General features: G+C 45.5%; 1 protein-coding gene across 1 annotated transcript; it reads left to right on the forward strand.

The window, feature by feature from the left end:
- Positions 1-11,154: 11,154 nt before the first annotated feature.
- LOC135881154 (olfactory receptor 52N4-like) lies at positions 11,155-12,093 on the forward strand. The gene has a single exon (XM_065407702.1). The coding sequence runs from the start codon at positions 11,155-11,157 to the stop codon at positions 12,091-12,093; it is 939 nt and encodes a 312-aa protein (XP_065263774.1).
- The last annotated feature ends 4,938 nt before the right edge of the window (positions 12,094-17,031 follow it).

A 17,031-nucleotide genomic window follows, 5' to 3' on the forward strand; every position in this document is an offset into this window, starting at 1 on the left:
CATGGCCCTCTGGCTATTCCCCACCCTGATGTCTCCCCCCTTTCTGGGGGCAGGTGCTCTTCAGTCCCTCCACTTGCTTCAGCAGCCAACTGCAAGCTCTATTTTGGCCCCTGGCTTCAGGGTCAAACTGCAGTCTGGTTTTAGGTCACTCTCCTCATTGGCAAGTAGCGGTAAAGGCTCGGGGGCGGGGGAGAGGGAGGACCCAGGCCCACCCTCTACTCTGGATCCCGGCCCAGGGACCCTATAGCTGGCAGTGACTTACTACCCCTCCTCCTATTCCTGCTGCCTATGTTCCCTGGGCCACTTCCCCCGTAGCCCTAGCACCTTCCCTGCCCTTGCTTCGGGGCCTCAGTCTGGTCATGGTCAGCCAAGAGTTCCCCTATTACTCCACTACAGGAGCTCCCCTCTTCCTCCACTACAGGTCAGAGAAGAAATTCCCTATTGCTCCGTTGCATATCTCCAGTGCTCCAGTTTACAGCTCAGGAGAGAGATGATGCTGAGTGGCCCGAAGGAGTCGATTATGAAGGAAAAAGCCACGGTGGTGTAGAAGAGGTGAGCCTTTCCATGACCCTTGGACATAAGCAGTGACAGTAAATCCAGGAGCTGTGTACCAGCTTCATGCCAATATTTTCAGCTTCCCCAGTATGGACAGAACAGGCGTACCATGCCATTGACACAGGTGATGCTCACCCAATTAGAGCCCAACCCTACTGGATGGCTCCTCAAGACAAAACCGCAATAGAAAGGGAGATCAAGGACATGTTATAGATGGGTGTAATCCACCCCTCTGAGAGTGCATGGGCCTCTCCAGTGGTTCTGGTTCCCAAACCAGATGGGGAATTCCGCTTTTGTGTGAACTTCCGTAAGCTAAATGCTGTAACTCACCCAGAAAACTATCCAATGCCATGCACAGATGAGCTATTGGAGAAACGGGGATGTGCCCAATTCATCTCCATCATAGACCTAACTAAGGAGTACTGGCGAGTGCTGCTAGAGCACCCAGCCAAGGAAAGGTCAGCCTTCATCACCCATGTAGGGCTGTATTAATTTAATGTGCCCCCTTTTGGACTGTGAAATGCACCCGTCACCTTCCAGTGACTGGAAGATAACCTTCTGGCTGGATTTGGGGAATCTGCAGTCACCTACCTTGACGATGTGGCCATATTATCAGATTCATGGGCAGAACACCTGGGACACCTCCAAGCTGTCCTCCACCGCATAAGAGAGTCAGGATTAACCATTAAGGCCAAAAATGTTAAATAGGCCTAAACAGGATAACGTACCTTTGACACCAGGTGGGTCAAGGAACTATTAATCTGCTACAGGCTTAAGTAAATGCTCTCCAAAATTGGCTTGTCCCTAAATCAAAGAAGCAGGTCCAATCCTTCTTAGGCTTGGCCGGGTATTACCGACGATTTGTACCACACTACAGCCAAATTGCCACCCCACTGACCGACCTAACCAGGAAAAAGCAAGCATTGCAATATCCTGGGGCCCCATGCCACAGGGGCCCCCAGGAAGCTAAGTTGCTCAGGCTTCGACTTCAGTCCCAGGTGGAAGGGCTCAGGGCCCCGGGGCTCCACCCCCATGTGATGGACTTCATATTTCTGCCCTGGTCCCCAGCGAGCCTAACACTGGACATGCTTGTCGGACCCCATGAAACCTGCTTGCGGCCCCCCAGGAGGCCCCCGACCCCTGGTTGAGAACCACTGACTAAGAAGGTCTTTAAGTGCAATTGCACTTGTTACAGTAACTTCTAAAGAGAGGCATGAAAAAATACAGACCAATAGCCAATGCTCGAAAAAAAATGAGCCTAGTGGAAATTAATATTCCATGTGTGAAAAATATTTATTGGTCACCAGCTGAACAACCAAGCATTTTGCATTTTAATGGTTTAAACCCAATAGCTCTACATTCCACACACACACACACATCCCTCTCTAGTTCTTGCTTTCTAGTCCAATGAAGGATGAACAAGTGTCTAATGTTCAACTAGCACATTGGACTTTGTTAGTGTATGATAAAGATACAACAATGACCCCAGTGTGGACCCTATCTCCATTTCTGGATGCCCTATGGTATTCTGGGAACACCAATGTGTGCCCAGATGTTGATTAAGGAAAACCCTTAACCCAGTTTTTCCACATTAATACCTCCCCAAATAAAAATCTGAGAAGCATATTGCTCTTTCATAAATGAACCCAACCACTATGATCAGGAGAAAGTAATATCGTCTTGTTCTTGATCCATTCTCCAAATGGGTGGAAGCATTTCTCCTTAAGGCAAATGCTGCTTTAGCCCCAACAAAACACTTGGTGAAACAAATCTTCTCTGATTGGAAACTCCTCACTAGGGTAGAGTCAGCTAGAGGAACACATTTTCCTGGGCAAGTGTTCCAAAAATGTTTACAGTTGTTGGAAGTGCAACAAAATTGATCTAGATGGGGATTGGTCTGCTTTGAGCAGGGGCTTGGACTAGATGACCTCCTGAGGTCCCTTGCAACCCTGATATTCTAGGATTCATATAGACCTCAATCATCAGGAATACTAGAGAAAACAAATTGCAAATTTATGCTGCAGAAACTGGCAGATGCCAATGGATGCAAGTGGAATACTCTAATTCCACTCATTTTAATGACACTCAGGACAACTCCCACTGGAAGGTAGATACATTCTGTCATGTTAATAGAATTAAAGTTGTTCCAGAAAAGAAATATTTCTTTACAGGTAGAGGAACCAAAGACGTTGACCACAAAAGAGGAAGTAAAAGATCAGAGAAAGCCACCCCAGTAGCAGGATACGGGTAAAAACCTTTGATGACAGTATCGGGGGAGAAGAAAGCCTTTCCCAGGCCCTTTGGCCTGCATTAATTCAGGATCACATCATTTGGCCTCCACACGGTGGCAGTGACTTTTCGGAGGTTAATGGACTGGATATTACAACTGCATGGGTGGCATGCAGCGGTACACTGGTCCTGTCCATTATGGTCGCATTCCCACACAGAGTGCAGATGGCATTAAACACAAAAAAGAAAGCCATCATCAATTGCTAGACTGAACAGTCTGCAAGGCTCAGTTTGCCCTGACAATATGAGCCCCTGGTATCGGCAAATCATTTCTTCACTCCCAGGGGAGGCTCTCAAGTCAAACTTCTCCAGGGTCTATTTTCTGCTCTTCCTGCTGCTCACGGAGCCGAGGGAATTATCTGGTATTCCTGGCCAATCTGAGAGTCCGCAGGGACTGTACAGGGGAATAATAAAGGTCACTGTCCAGCAAGCCGAGTGTCAGACATGTGAGATTCATATAGTGATTCTCAGGGCTCTGCCTTTCTGTCGCAGTAAGGAGATTTCCTCTCTCTGTTGACCAGGATTTTGGTGAGTTGTCCTTCTATCTGTCTCAGTAGCTTCCTTTTCGGGGGGGGCTGTGTGGTTTTTCCTCTGATTTGTTCAAGTTTTCCAATTCAGGAACTTTATTGCCCTGTTAGGTACTACAGCCAAAGCCTCTGCAGTGTGTATCTATGTTACCAGAGGGTTCACAAAAAGAATGGGTGGCACGCTGGCCAGATTCTTCTCCCCTCCTTTGCCTTCAGTGGGTCACTGAAGATTGAGAAAGGCTTCCCTGAGAGCAAAATCGGGGCCCTTGTGTTTGGAAATTCCCATCTTTTATGCCAGGTCTCAGAACTCCACATGCACTGGCGGTTTCCTTCCGACTCTTTCAGCACCCTAACAGAATAGCGCTCTCTGTAGCAGGACCCGAAGCTGTGACTTATGCAGCTTGAAGCCAAAAGTTAAACACTGAGGGTGAATCTGGTCCCATTGAGATCAATGACAAAACTCCCAACATGGCCAGGAGTTCACTCTAAATCCACATGTAGGGACTTAAATAAATCGCCTGATTTACACCGCCATGAGCCTCCAATGACATCAACTGGAGTCAACCTGTGGCCTTTCAGGGTGGGTGATGTCATTTGAACCAAGGAAGAACTGACAGGAGAGTTGCTGAAATCTCAAACTCACAGGCTTACAGGTTCAGAACAAATCGGATTTAAAAAAAAACAAATTCAGAGAGGAGGATGGGTTTGCTCTCTCTGTGCCCCTGCATCTCTGGGTCTGGAGAGGACAGAAACCAACAAAGGCAGTAAAAATAAAAGTATGTTTCTGGCTTAGAGGAAACCAGACGGTGCTGGAAATCTCACTGAGGGATGTCCACTAAAGCAAAATGTATGTGTTTGGGGGGCCACATGCAGTATCCAGATCACAATGGCTCCGAGTCCTGAAACTGGGTGAAATAGGGAATGGACATCATGCCTAATGCACAGACCAAAGAGGCATAACGAGGCCTCCTGTGGTAGGGGGATGTCTCAGAATGTAACGGATTGTGGAACACACTGTAGCAGATTGTCTCTGACACCTTCCCCCATTCGGACCAACCCTCCTACTGTGATCAACCCCACTACAGCCTTGTGGTGATGTCAGCAATTGCCGACACAGAAAAGCAGCCTCAGGAAGGTGTGTCCAGGGTTCTAACTGCCTGCAATATAGTAAAGCTTAATGTAATTTTTCTAGGAAGAGTTACTCACACTGGCTCCTTTTAGTCTCCACGTCCTCTCTCCCTCCCACTGGGTCTGTCCCTCTCTCCTTCCCTGCACAGGCTGTGCTGCTGCAGGGGTTCCCTTTGCCCCCAGAAAGGCAGGTCAAACTGATCCTTCCCTTTTCGCCGGTGAAGAGAGATACTGAGTTTAACCTAGTCTGAGGAGATATTTCTGTTGGCTGTCGCTGTGGTGTCTGGCACCTCGTTTTGGTCCTGTGTGAGGGGTAAAACTGTTTGGCGGGGCTGGAAATTATGGGAATGGGGGGTCTACATGGACAAGTGGCCAGCATTGAGGGTTGTGTGGCAGGGAGCGGGATGCACACGGGCAGGCAGGCAGCACTGAGGGTTACTGGGGCATGGAGCAGGGTGTATACGGGTGGTGCTGGGTGTTGTGGGGCGGCAGGGGATACATGGACAGGTGGGCTGTACTGATGGTTGTGGGGGCAGGCAGGGGTGTACATGGACAGGCAGGCAGCGCTGGGTGTTGTGAAGGCAGGGAGCAGGGTATTCACAGCAGGCAGGCAGCGCTGTTGAAGTTAAATTTTTCATTCTGATTGTTGGTCCCAGGCTAGTGCTGGGACCTTTCCTGATCCCGAGAGCGTTTTTGAGGGTCTCAGGGTCTCTTTGCCCTGGCAGGCCACAGAACCACAGCCTGGGTGTTTCCAACTGTTGTTGTTGAATGTTATTTACGTAACTTCAGGCATTTCACTGGTGCAAAGATCTTTGTGTGACACTGCACCCCATATTCTTCATAGTGATGTTATTATGATATGATTATGGCATAGACATGTCCTGTTCGTAAGCATTGCCCTATGCCCCTCAGATGCTTCAGTCTCCCATCATACTCTGAACCCCATCCGTACTCAACTTCCGCATCCCAGACTGCCCAAATTCCAACAGCACAGTGGTCGCCAGTGTCGTCTCCATGCTCCCCAGTCACCCCTCGCTCCCACAACCTCCGATCTGCCCCACGCTACCCACAGCTCTGTGGGGGTGAGGTGCCTCCCATCACACCTGCTCCCCTGGCTGGGGGGTAATCATTGACTGTGTCTCACCAGTGAGAAATCTCATTAGTGGCAAATGCCAAGGCAGGCAACGGTGTGGCTTCTCTTGGTACACCCATACACACCATGGTGCTTAAAGGATAGCTACACAGGAACAACTCGCAAGCGGAGAAGTTTGAACATTATAGAATGAGAGGGGGCAACTGTGGGACAGGTTAGGGCCTCAATAAATAGAAGATCCACTGGCCGCTGACTGAAACAGTGGGCCATGGCAACAAAGACATTAAACTCAGGATGCTCTGGCACCATTTGCTAGCCAGGTTTCAGAGTAGCAGCCGTGTTAGTCTGTATCCGCAAAAATAACAGGAGTACTTGTGGCACCTTAGAGACTAACAAATTTATTAGAGCATAAGCTTTCGTGGGCTACAACCCACTTCTTCGAATGCATATAGAGTGAAACATATATTGAGGAGATATATATACACACACATACAGAGAGCATGAACAGGTGGGAGTTGTCTTACCAAGTCTGAGAGGCCAATTAAGTAAGAGGAAAAAAAAAAAAAAAAAAAAAACTTTTGAAGTGATAATCAAGATGGCTCAGTACAGACAGTTTGATAAGAAGCAAGTGTGAAAATACTTACAAGGGGAGATAGATTCAATGTTTGTAATGGCTCAGCCATTCCCAGTCCCTATTTAGCCCTGAGTTGATTGTGTCTAGTTTGCATATCAATTCCAGCTCAGCAGTCTCTCGTTGGAGTCTGTTTTTGAAGTTTTTCTGTTTTAAGATAGCCACCCGCAGGTCTGTCAAAGAATGGCCAGACAGGTTAAGAATTAACTACGCAAAAGAATTAATTGGCACAAATCTGACATCAGGAATCATAATACTCAAAAACCAGTGGGAGAACACTTTAACCTGTCTGGCCATTCTTTGACAGACCTGCGGGTGGCTATCTTACAACAGAAAAACTTCAAAAACAGACTCCAACGAGAGACTGCTGAGCTGGAATTGATATGCAAACTAGACACAATCAACTCAGGGCTAAATAGGGATTGGGAATGGCTGAGCCATTACAAACATTGAATCTATCTCCCCTTGTAAGTATTTTCACACTTGCTTCTTATCAAACTGTCTGTACTGAGCCATCTTGATTATCACTTCAAAAGTTTTTTTTTTTTTCTCTTACTTAATTGGCCTCTCAGAGTTGGTAAGACAACTCCCACCTGTTCATGCTCTCTGTATGTGTGTGTGTATATATATCTCCTCAATATATGGTTCACTCTATATGCATCCGAAGAAGTGGGTTGTAGCCCACGAAAGCTTATGCTCTAATAAATTTGTTAGTCTCTAAGGTGCCACAAGTACTCCTGTTATATTTGCTAGCCAGCTCTTAGTCATTCATGGCAAGTATTATTATACATTCATTACTCAGTGTGGAGACTTTATGGGATCAAGTCATTATTTTTCTTATCTAAAACATTCATCCATGCAGTAAGTTACAGGATCCCTCAGCCTTGTGAATTAGAACCTACTGTGAATTAGCACCACAATCACATGAGAGTTTCTCCCCACAGGGCTAAATTCAGCAGGGTCATGAATAGAAAAAAATGTCTTCAGTAGGTTCAGGTACGATGTTGGAGCCAAAATGCCTCTAGCCGACACCTGGGGACATGTTCATAGATTCAAAGGCCAGAAGGGACCATTGTGATCATCTAGGCTTTATAACACAGGCCTGAGAATTTCCCCAAAATTATTCCTAGAGCAGATCTTTTAGAGAAACATCCAACCTTGATTTAAACTTTCTCAATGATGAAGAATCCTCCAAGACCCTTGGTAAACTGTTCCAATGGTTAATTACTCTCACCATTTAAAAAATGTACGCCTTATCTCCAGTCAGAATTTCTTTAAGTTCAGCTTCCATCCAATGGATCATGTTATGCTGAAAAGCCTGTTATTACATATTGGTTCCCTGTGTAGGTACTTACACACTGTTAAGAAGTTAACGCCTAGACATCTTTGATAAAATAAATAGATTTAAATCTTTGAGTCTATCATAAGGTAGGAATTCTAATCATTTAATAATAATTGTGACTCTTCTCTTAACACTCTTCAGTGAATCTACATCCATCTTTGATGGTGGACATCAGAACTGGACACAGGATTTCAGCAGCAGTCACACCAATGTCAAATACCGAGGTAAAATAACTTCTCTATTTCTCCTTAAGATTTCCCTGGTTATCATCCAAGGAACACATTGGTTCTTTTGGCTGCAGGGTCACACTGGGAGCTCATGTTAACTAATTACCCCTTCAAGCCACCAAATCTTGTCATTGTGCTTCCCACGAGTGTCCCCCATCATGTTAGCACTACCTACATTCTTTGTTCCTAGATGTAGATATCTACATAGCTACATTAGAATTGTCAGAGAAAAACAAAGTTCTCACTCTTTTGGTTGGGTGCAGCAAATCAGATACTTTATTATCGTGGAGGGAGAGAGCTGAACAGGTCTCTCCCTCCACGCAATTGCTAGAGATAAAAAAGTATCTGATTTGCTGCACCCAACCAAAAGAGTGAGAACTCTGTTTTTCTCCAACAGAACACATATTGTTTGCTTTAAACCAGTTTACCAACCAATACAGATTGCTCTGAATCAGAGACCTGCCCTCTTCGTTATTGAAAATCCCCAAATTTTTGTGTCATCTGCAAACTTCATCGATTTTCAGGCATGAGGAGGATAAGTGGCTGAGTTGCTGACACGAATCTTTGTTACACTTGTCAGTTAGCTCCAGTAATTTATGTCTCTGACAAAGCTGGGTGGGTGCAAGAAATTTTCTCACTAAAAGAAGCAAGGGAAGTAACAGAGGTGCAGGCCTGTAGCACTAAATACCAAGAGCCTTGTGCATTTCATGCCCATTCTGTTGAGCATAAAGTCATAGCCCAGCACAAAATCATAGCCCAGAACCTGGGAAACTACAGACCTGTCAGCTTCACTTCAGTCCCCGGGAAAATCATGGAGCAGTTACTCAAGGAATCCATTTTGAAGCACTTGAAGGAGAGGAAGGTGATCGGGAACAGTCAACATGGATTCACCAAGGGCAAGTCATGCCTGACCAAGCTGATTGCCTTCTATGATGAGATAGCTGGTTCTGTGGATATAGGGAAAGCGGTGGATGTGATATATCTTGACTTTAGCAAAGATTTGATACATTCTCCCACGGTATTCTTGCCAGCAAGTTAAAAAAGTATGGATTGGATGAATGGACTATAAGGTGGATAGAAAGCTGGCTAGATTGTCCGGCTCAATGGGTAGTGATCAGTGGCTCGATGTCTAGTTAGCAGCTGGTATCAAGAGGAGTGCCCCAGGGGTCGGTCTGGGGGCCGGTTTTGTTCAACATCTTTATGAATGATCTGGATGGTGGGATTAATTGCACCCTCAGCAATTTTGCAGATGACACTAAACTGGGGGGGAGAGGTAGATACGCTGGAGTATTGGGATAGGATCCAGAATCACGTAGACAAATTTGAGGGTTGGGCAAAAAGAAATCTGATGAGGTTCAACAAGGACAAGTGCAGAATCCAGCACTTAGGAAGGAAGAATCTCATGCACCATCACAGGCTAGGGACCGACTGGCTAAGCAGCAGTTCTGCAGAAAAGCACCTGGGGATTACAGTGGATGAGAAGCTCGATATAACTCAGCAGCGTGCACTCGTTGCCAAGAAGGCCTACGGAATATTGGGCTGTATTAGTAGGATCATTGTAAGCAGAGTGTGGGAAGTGATTATTCCCCTCTATTCTACACAGGTGAGGCCACACCTGGAGAATTGTGTCAGTTTTGCTCCCACCGCTACAGAAGGGCTGTGGACAAATTGGAGAGAGTCCAGCAGAGGGCAGCAAAAATGATTAGGACACTGGGGCACATGACTTACGACGAAAGGCAGAGGGAACTGGGGTTATTTAGTCTGCAGAAGAGAAGAATGAGGGGGGATTTGATAGCAGCCTTCAACTACCTGAAAGGGGGGTTCCAAGGAGGCAGGAGCTCGGCTGTTCTCAGTGGTGGCAGATGACAGAACAAGAAGCAATGGTCTCAGGTTGCAGTGGGGGAGGTCTAGGTTGGATATTAGGATACACTATTTCACTAGGAGGGTGGTGAAGCACTGGAATGGGTTACCTAGGGAGGGGGTGGAATCTCCATCCTTAGAGGGTTCTAAGGCCCGGCTTGTCAAAGCATTGGCTGAGATGATTTAGTTGGGGTTGGTCCTTCTTTGAACAGGGGATTGGACTAGATGACCTCCTGAGGTCTATTCCAAACCTAATAGTCGATGATTCTATCATAATGTCTGTTTCCATGGGGAAAACTTCGCTCCTTTCCAATATAGAAACTGAATCGTGGATCAGACCTATGGTCTATCTAGTCCAGTGTACTCTCTGTGACAGTGACAGCCAGAGGTATTGAAAAAGAATTTGTAAAAAACCCAGCAGTAGATGGATGGGGGAGGAGACTTGACCATCAGGAGTGTCACCCTAATGCCTAAAAGCTAGAGACTGAGTTGTGCCCTGAATCACATTGGCATATAGGCTTTTCAAAATATTTATTTAGCCGTATCTATTGTAACTGGATATCTCTCTGTCCATGTGAATGTCCAAACCCATCCTGATTCTTGCTTAGCTAATGGCCTCAACAACCTCTTGTGGCAACGAGTTCCTCAGCCTAATTAGGCATTGAGTGAAGAAAGCATTTGTTTTTATCTGTTTTGAATTTGCCATGTTTCAGTTTAATCCAATGTCCTCTTAAACATGTGTAATGAGACTGAAGATCACATTCTCGATCTACTCTCTACCAATCAGTATTTTGTAGACTTTTCTCATGTCCCCTCTTCTTTATCTCCTTTGTAAGGTAATAATCCCAGTCTTTTCAATCTCTCTCCATATGAGTGTTTCCCCGGGCCCTTGATCATTCTTGTTCCCCTTGCCTGAAACCCTCTATTTCTGCAATATTCTATGCGAAAAGGGTGCCCAGTACTACACAGAGGAGTCCAGAGGAGGGTGAAACATTGTCTGATTGATCTCATGACACTGTGTTTTCTGTATAATTCCATCATCCCACTCCTCCTGGATCCCAATATTTTGCTTAGTTTCTGTCTGTGCTTGCACTGTGAGCAGGGTTTCACAGAGCTGTGTACCATGACACCCAGATATCTGTCCTGAGTGCAAACATTTAAATTAGAAGCTTGTAAGCTGTTTGATGAATTCAAGTTTTTCCCTCCAGTAGGCATACATGGGGCAATTATTGCCATCAAAGTTCATCTGCCAACGTGCTGCACATTCACGTGGCTTGGTTAGCTCCTTCTGAGAATGTCTCTGTACTTGACTATGACCTAAATAATCTGGTGCCATCTACAAATGTTGTCACCTCACTGCTCACGCCCCTTTCTAGATTGATAATAACTATAAAATACTTACCCTGATAATTGTATACACCGAGTAACCCCTGTCACTTTGCTTCTCTCCCTACACAGGTATTTTGAGCATTTCTAAGCCTGATCGACACATTGATGACTTCATGGCAGCTTTGAACCTCACCCCCTCTGACCCATCAACATTCATCCTAATGGGCACCCCTGGCATGGAAGATGCCCACGTTTGGATTTCCATCCCTTACTCTACCTCCTACATTATCAGCCTGTTGGGAAATTTCATGGTTCTGTTTGTTGTAAGCAAAGAGGAGACCCTGCACAAGCCGATGTACCTGCTGCTCTGCATGCTGGCACTCACAGACATCACCAAGTCTAGCACAGTCATGCCAAAGGCACTCTGTATATTTTGGTTCAATTTGAAAGGCATTACTATGGGTGGCTGCCTCACCCAAATTTTCTTCCTTCACACAGTTGGTTTTGTGCAGTCTGCTGTTCTCATGATAATGGCCTTTGATCGCTATGTTGCCATATGTAATCCTTTGAGATATGCCACCATCCTCACCAATGAACGAATAGCTATGCTAGGGCTTGCGGGTTTGGTAAGATCTGTGCTCTTCATGGTGCCCCTACCCCTGACACTGAGCAGGCTGCCATTCTGTGACAACCACTTTATTCCCCAGACACAATGTGAGCACATGCTTTTGGCAATGATATCGTGTGGGGATATCACATTCAACATGACATACAGCTTCGTGATGCCATTTTTACTCATGGGGTCAGATCTGATGCTCATTGTGCTGTCCTATGGTCTCATCATTAGGGCCGTCCTCAGAATATCCTCCAAAAGAGCCCACCAGAAAGCCCTCAACACCTGCACAGCCCACATCTTTGTCATGCTGATGTTTTATACTCCCGTCCTCTTCAGCATCCTGACAATCCGGTTGAATGGAGACATCACTCCCCATGGTCGCATCATCTTGTCCGTCCTCTATCAACTTGTTCCTCCTATGCTCAACCCTGTCATTTATGGGGTCAAAACCCAAGAGCTTCGTGAGAAATTGGGCAGATACACTTGCAGAAGGTGATGGCCGGAGGCCACTGAATTTCAACCTGTGTGACAAGAGGGTGAAAGGATGCCTCCTCATTAATCAAGGGTGCTCTGTCGCAGTTTGGCTGAGCTCAGCACTTTGGAAGTTCACAGTCTGAGAAATTCCTCTCATCTAATGTCTTAGCACTCCATCACCAAGCACTGTGCTCTCTGTTGCTAAGTTCCCTCTCTCTGACCATCACCCGTCCTCTTTCATTGTCACCCATCAGCCCTTAACCCCAGACAACAGGTGACTCGGCTTTTCTCTAACTCCTAGACTACCAGAACATACTGCAGATTTTTGATGCAAGATGGGTTTCCCTTTGTCCCTGTTTGAACAGGATTTCTGATCAGTTTGATGAACAGAAGCTATACTTTCAGATAGCCAAACAGAAAAGAAAGAAACTACAGTGCTGAATTTCTTTTTCATGTGTACAATGATCCAGTGAGCAATTTTTTTTTCACGTCCAATCCTTCACGAAACCTGTAGGATAAAAAGTGTAAAGACTAACAGTAACAAACTAATTCAACACAAAATGTGGACATTGACTACCATCATTGAATGCAATTAGAAATAAATACGATAATAATGTTTTTGTTTTTTTATACTACATATGTTTTGGGCTATTTTAACAGCGTCAGTTGCCATAGTATGTTCAAAACTCCTGCCATCCCTCAGTCAAGAGACAAATACCAGTATTGGGAGTTTGAATTTGAATTTTATTATCTTATGATATCTTTTTTGCTAATGTGGAAAAACTTCTCCTGGGGCTTGTAATTATTTTTTTTTTTTAATCAATTCTGTACTAGGTATGTAACAAAATCTTTGTTTTGTTATTTGATGTATAGACCAAAGTGTGAATTAAAAAAAATATTGTTTCAAGAAATTGATTGGGCTACTTTTAGGTTAGTTTTTCAGTAACTTTGGGCTATAATGCAGTGGAAATCTGGCCACCCCAGCCCGACAAGAGGGGCCAGAGAAGAAGCCCAGAATGCAGAGCTGGGCTGAAGGCAGAGCAGCAGTGACGAGGCAGAGCTGGGGAGTTGCAGCTGGAGCGGATCAGTCGGGAGATGGGGCAGCACAAACCATCTGCCCTAACGGGGAGCCAGGGCTGAGCTACAGTGAGGAGCTGCGGGGCCAGAGCTAGGATAGTGGACTCCGGCTGTGCCACAAGTTATATGGCAGGCGAACGTGATGAGCAGCTGGGGAGAGCAAGGTGGAGCCATGGGCAGAGTTCCCAGTGCAGGGAGACATTACCATATGGAAGGCCATTGAAGGATGGACTCAGAGGGCAGAACGTGAACCGAATGGGAGGACAGATGCTGGGGAGACGTGTCCTGCCACCAAGAACCTGAGGGTGTGTGGCCACCACCAGACCAGGTTTCTCACACCATGTATCAGCGCAGTGCAGCCAGGATCCGGGAGGGAGGCCTGGGACGTGTGAGGAGCAGACTGTGAACTTTTCTTACATCCCAGAGACAGCTGTTTGTGGTGTCCCCATGCCCACAGAGTGGGGCTCCTTGTTTCCCTTAATCTTTTCCATTTTTTCTTTACTTTTCTTACCCTTGCTGTTTAATAAATTGTATGTGGTTTGAATGTCATGCAGTGATCAGTGGGTTAGGGAAGTGGCTGGTGCCAAGACAGCACCCAGACTGAGGCCACGCTGGCACCTGTCTGAAGTGATCCCAATGAGACTGGTGGTCAAACCCAGCACCGGCCTTTGATGTGGGCGGTCCAGGTGATGGCCCAATCCAGGGTACTGTAGGGGGCATGGTTTGGTGTCTCCAATGTGACCTGAGCTGCCGACCCAGAGCCAGCTTGGCTTGTGGAGGCCGGCAACCAGCCAGGCAGGCAAGAGATTTGCAGTGCTGGAAACAGTGGACCCAGCCTTCAGCTTGACCAGGCAGGCACTCAGCCAGCTAAATCCTCCAGTGGGAGTCGGGGTGCTCAGGGCTCCCCACTCTCCCAGGACAGAGGGCCCCCTGTGTTAGAAGCCGTGCCTGGAGTGGGGCTGGGCTGGAATTGGCTCCCAATCTGATCTCTGGGATGGGTGGCTGAGGTGGGTGTGGGGGAAGAGGAGTAGGGGTGAGTGTGCAAGCAGCTCTGTGTCCTGGCTGGGGGCTTGGTGCGTCCCTGCTGTCTAGGTTGCGAGGGGTGGGGTGGGCCTGCACTATCGTCCCCTAAGAGCCCCACACTTGCCCAGGGAAGGGCTTGCTCTTTACCCTGCACTCCCGGCAGGTAGGGGAGCACACACTTTGTTCTGCACAGTTGAGCACCACACTAACCACGGATGCTGCAGCCTGTTCCTGTCCCTCCCCTGCAGAGAGGTGACCCATGGAAGGGCACTCTCCCCATGATCCAACCCTGTTGCTCAAGTGGCTTATAAACAGGCTTCTCAGAATTCAGTTTTTATATTTTTTTAACTGATGGATAATATCAACTGTTTATTTTTAAGCTTTTTTGTAGTTTTATAATTTTTATTTTTCACAGTTGTGGGAAATTATGGTGGGAGGTCAGATAATTTTCCTCATGGCAGTAGAAGTTGAGATTCAAAGAGTTCAAGCTTTAAAGATGTTAATATGCCTATCTCATCAAACTGGAAGAGAATCTGAAAGGTCATTGAATCCAGCCCCCTGCCTTCACTAGCAGGACCAAGTACTGATTTTTGCCCCAGATCCCTAAGTGACCCCCCTCAAGAATTGAACTCACAACCCTGGTTTTAGCAGGCTAACGCTCAACCCACTGTGTTATAGTGTGACAAATATCTTGTAACTTAGGGGATCTTTGGGGTTTTTTCTGGTATTTCAGGAACCTTGTAAGGAAACAAAATGTCACCAGTACCTAAAAAGAAGTTGTCAGGTGTGTAGAAGAGGACACAACTGAGGAAATGACCGCAATGAAGAAAGGTGCAGATGCAATGAAAAAATATTTGAAATGTGTTAACGTCAACCTGTGCAATAGTAGCGAGAAGGTCACAGAGCAGACATCAGAGGAGAAATGCATAAGTGATCCACAATTTAACGCTCAAGAATCATTGCAAGAGAAACAAAAAGATCCTTGGTGATGACATTTGTGATCCTGCTTGATGGCCCAATCTAATGCCCAAAAGTTCTGCTGGTGACCAACAGGCTATCAAAAGTAAAGGACATGGATTTTCCTCTGGATAAGCAAAATCACCATTTTTCTATGATGTTTTTATACAGAAAGCTTGAAAATGGTGAAGATCTGAAACGTCGCTGGCTGCTTTACTCAGATTCCACTGACAAGGTTTTCTGTTTCTGCTGCAAGCTCTTCTGCTTGAATCCAAAATCAGCCTTAGCATGTGAGAGGTCAAATGATTGGGAGCACATGTCTCAGATCTTGTGTGTCATGAAAAGTTGCATAGTCATTTCAATTCCTTCCAAACGCGGGTCAAAGCAGAACAAAGGATAAAACAGGATAATTGCATCCATGTGGAGCTTCAACATGTGACTAACAAAGAGACAAAACAGGGGGAGAACATTATAAACAGGTTCATGACCACAACACTTGATCTTTCTAAAAATAATACAGCTTTCCAAGCCTCATCTAACGGGGTTTTTGTGAACAATGGGAACTTCCTGGGTTTGGTGGGTTTACTAGGAATGTATGAGGAAGTAATGAAGGGACATTTGCAATACATACTTTGCAGGGAGGAGATGGATCACTACCGATAACAAACAGCTGAAGTCCAGGATGCCCTCATCACATTGGCTGAATCGGAGCAGGCAGACACTGGTGTCCATCATGAATCACTTACCCTGGCATGTGTCTCAAAATATAAAACTGTCACAAGCAATATCAGAATTGGTGGCAGCAACATTACACAGAGTTGCCTTCTGAGTCTTAGAATCTTGCAGAACAATGGTTTTTTTTAAATTTTTTGTTGTTATTTATTAATTTAGTGTTTATTTTAATGTTTAGTTCATTTGTCACTAAGCTATAATGTTATATTTATGACATAGTTTATTATTTGAATACAATTGAATTTCATTGAATTGAATTTTGTGTCATTTCTCCTTTTTTATGTTCTTTTTAGTAAATAAAAAAAAACATTTGAGATTGAAGCTTTATCTCAGAAATGTTTTGGTAATTCTATTACATATGTAACTCAAAGGGCACCAAAATACAAGTTTGCTCAAGACACCATTTTCCCTAAGGCTGGCCCTAGTCAACCCACCAGGAATCCTGGGCTCTGCCTTGTGAGGGTTATCGTGAAGGGAGAATGGAAGGAGAGTCCTCGAGATCAGGCAGGCCTCCATGTAAAGGGAGCTGGAGTTGGAGTGAGGACTCAGATCCTTTCACTAGCAAATTCTCCTGGGGTAATGATGCTGCCAGGAAAGTTCCCCACACGAGAGGGACCATTCCCCCGCTTACATTATGGAAATGGGACAAACTAATCGGGTTGGATTTCAGTGACGTGTAAAGAGACGTGTAACTTGTGAAATCGTCATATAAGCGATAAAAGCTGAAATGTGTAACTTTTGAGAGCATGCTTTCTGCGTAAGAGGAATGTAAGATCATTGGACGAGCTGGCTTCCCACAGACTGGTATTGCATAACATCTTTTCCCTGTACTATTTTATTATGGGGTTAGAGCAGTAAACCTGACATTGATCATTTGGCCTCTTGAACATATTTCATAACAAATGAAAGCTTGGTCAAGGCATTGACTTCACAATTAAGCATCAACCAGTATGAATCACTCCTTCCTCCCAGATTCAGTATTTAGACACAATGGAGGCACCCACAGAAATAATTCTCCTGAGCAAAAATGCCGTTGAAATTTATGAGCCTTCAGCATTAAAGAAATTAATGGAAAATTTTAATTTTATTTTTCTCACTGTGCTCCAAAGAAAGATTCTGGAAATGATAAATGCTTTTTCACAACTGCTACAATCCAAAGAGAGACCTGTAC

This window comes from Emys orbicularis, chromosome 1 (assembly GCF_028017835.1).
Source record: "Emys orbicularis isolate rEmyOrb1 chromosome 1, rEmyOrb1.hap1, whole genome shotgun sequence".
Classification (NCBI taxonomy): Eukaryota; Metazoa; Chordata; order Testudines; family Emydidae; genus Emys; species Emys orbicularis.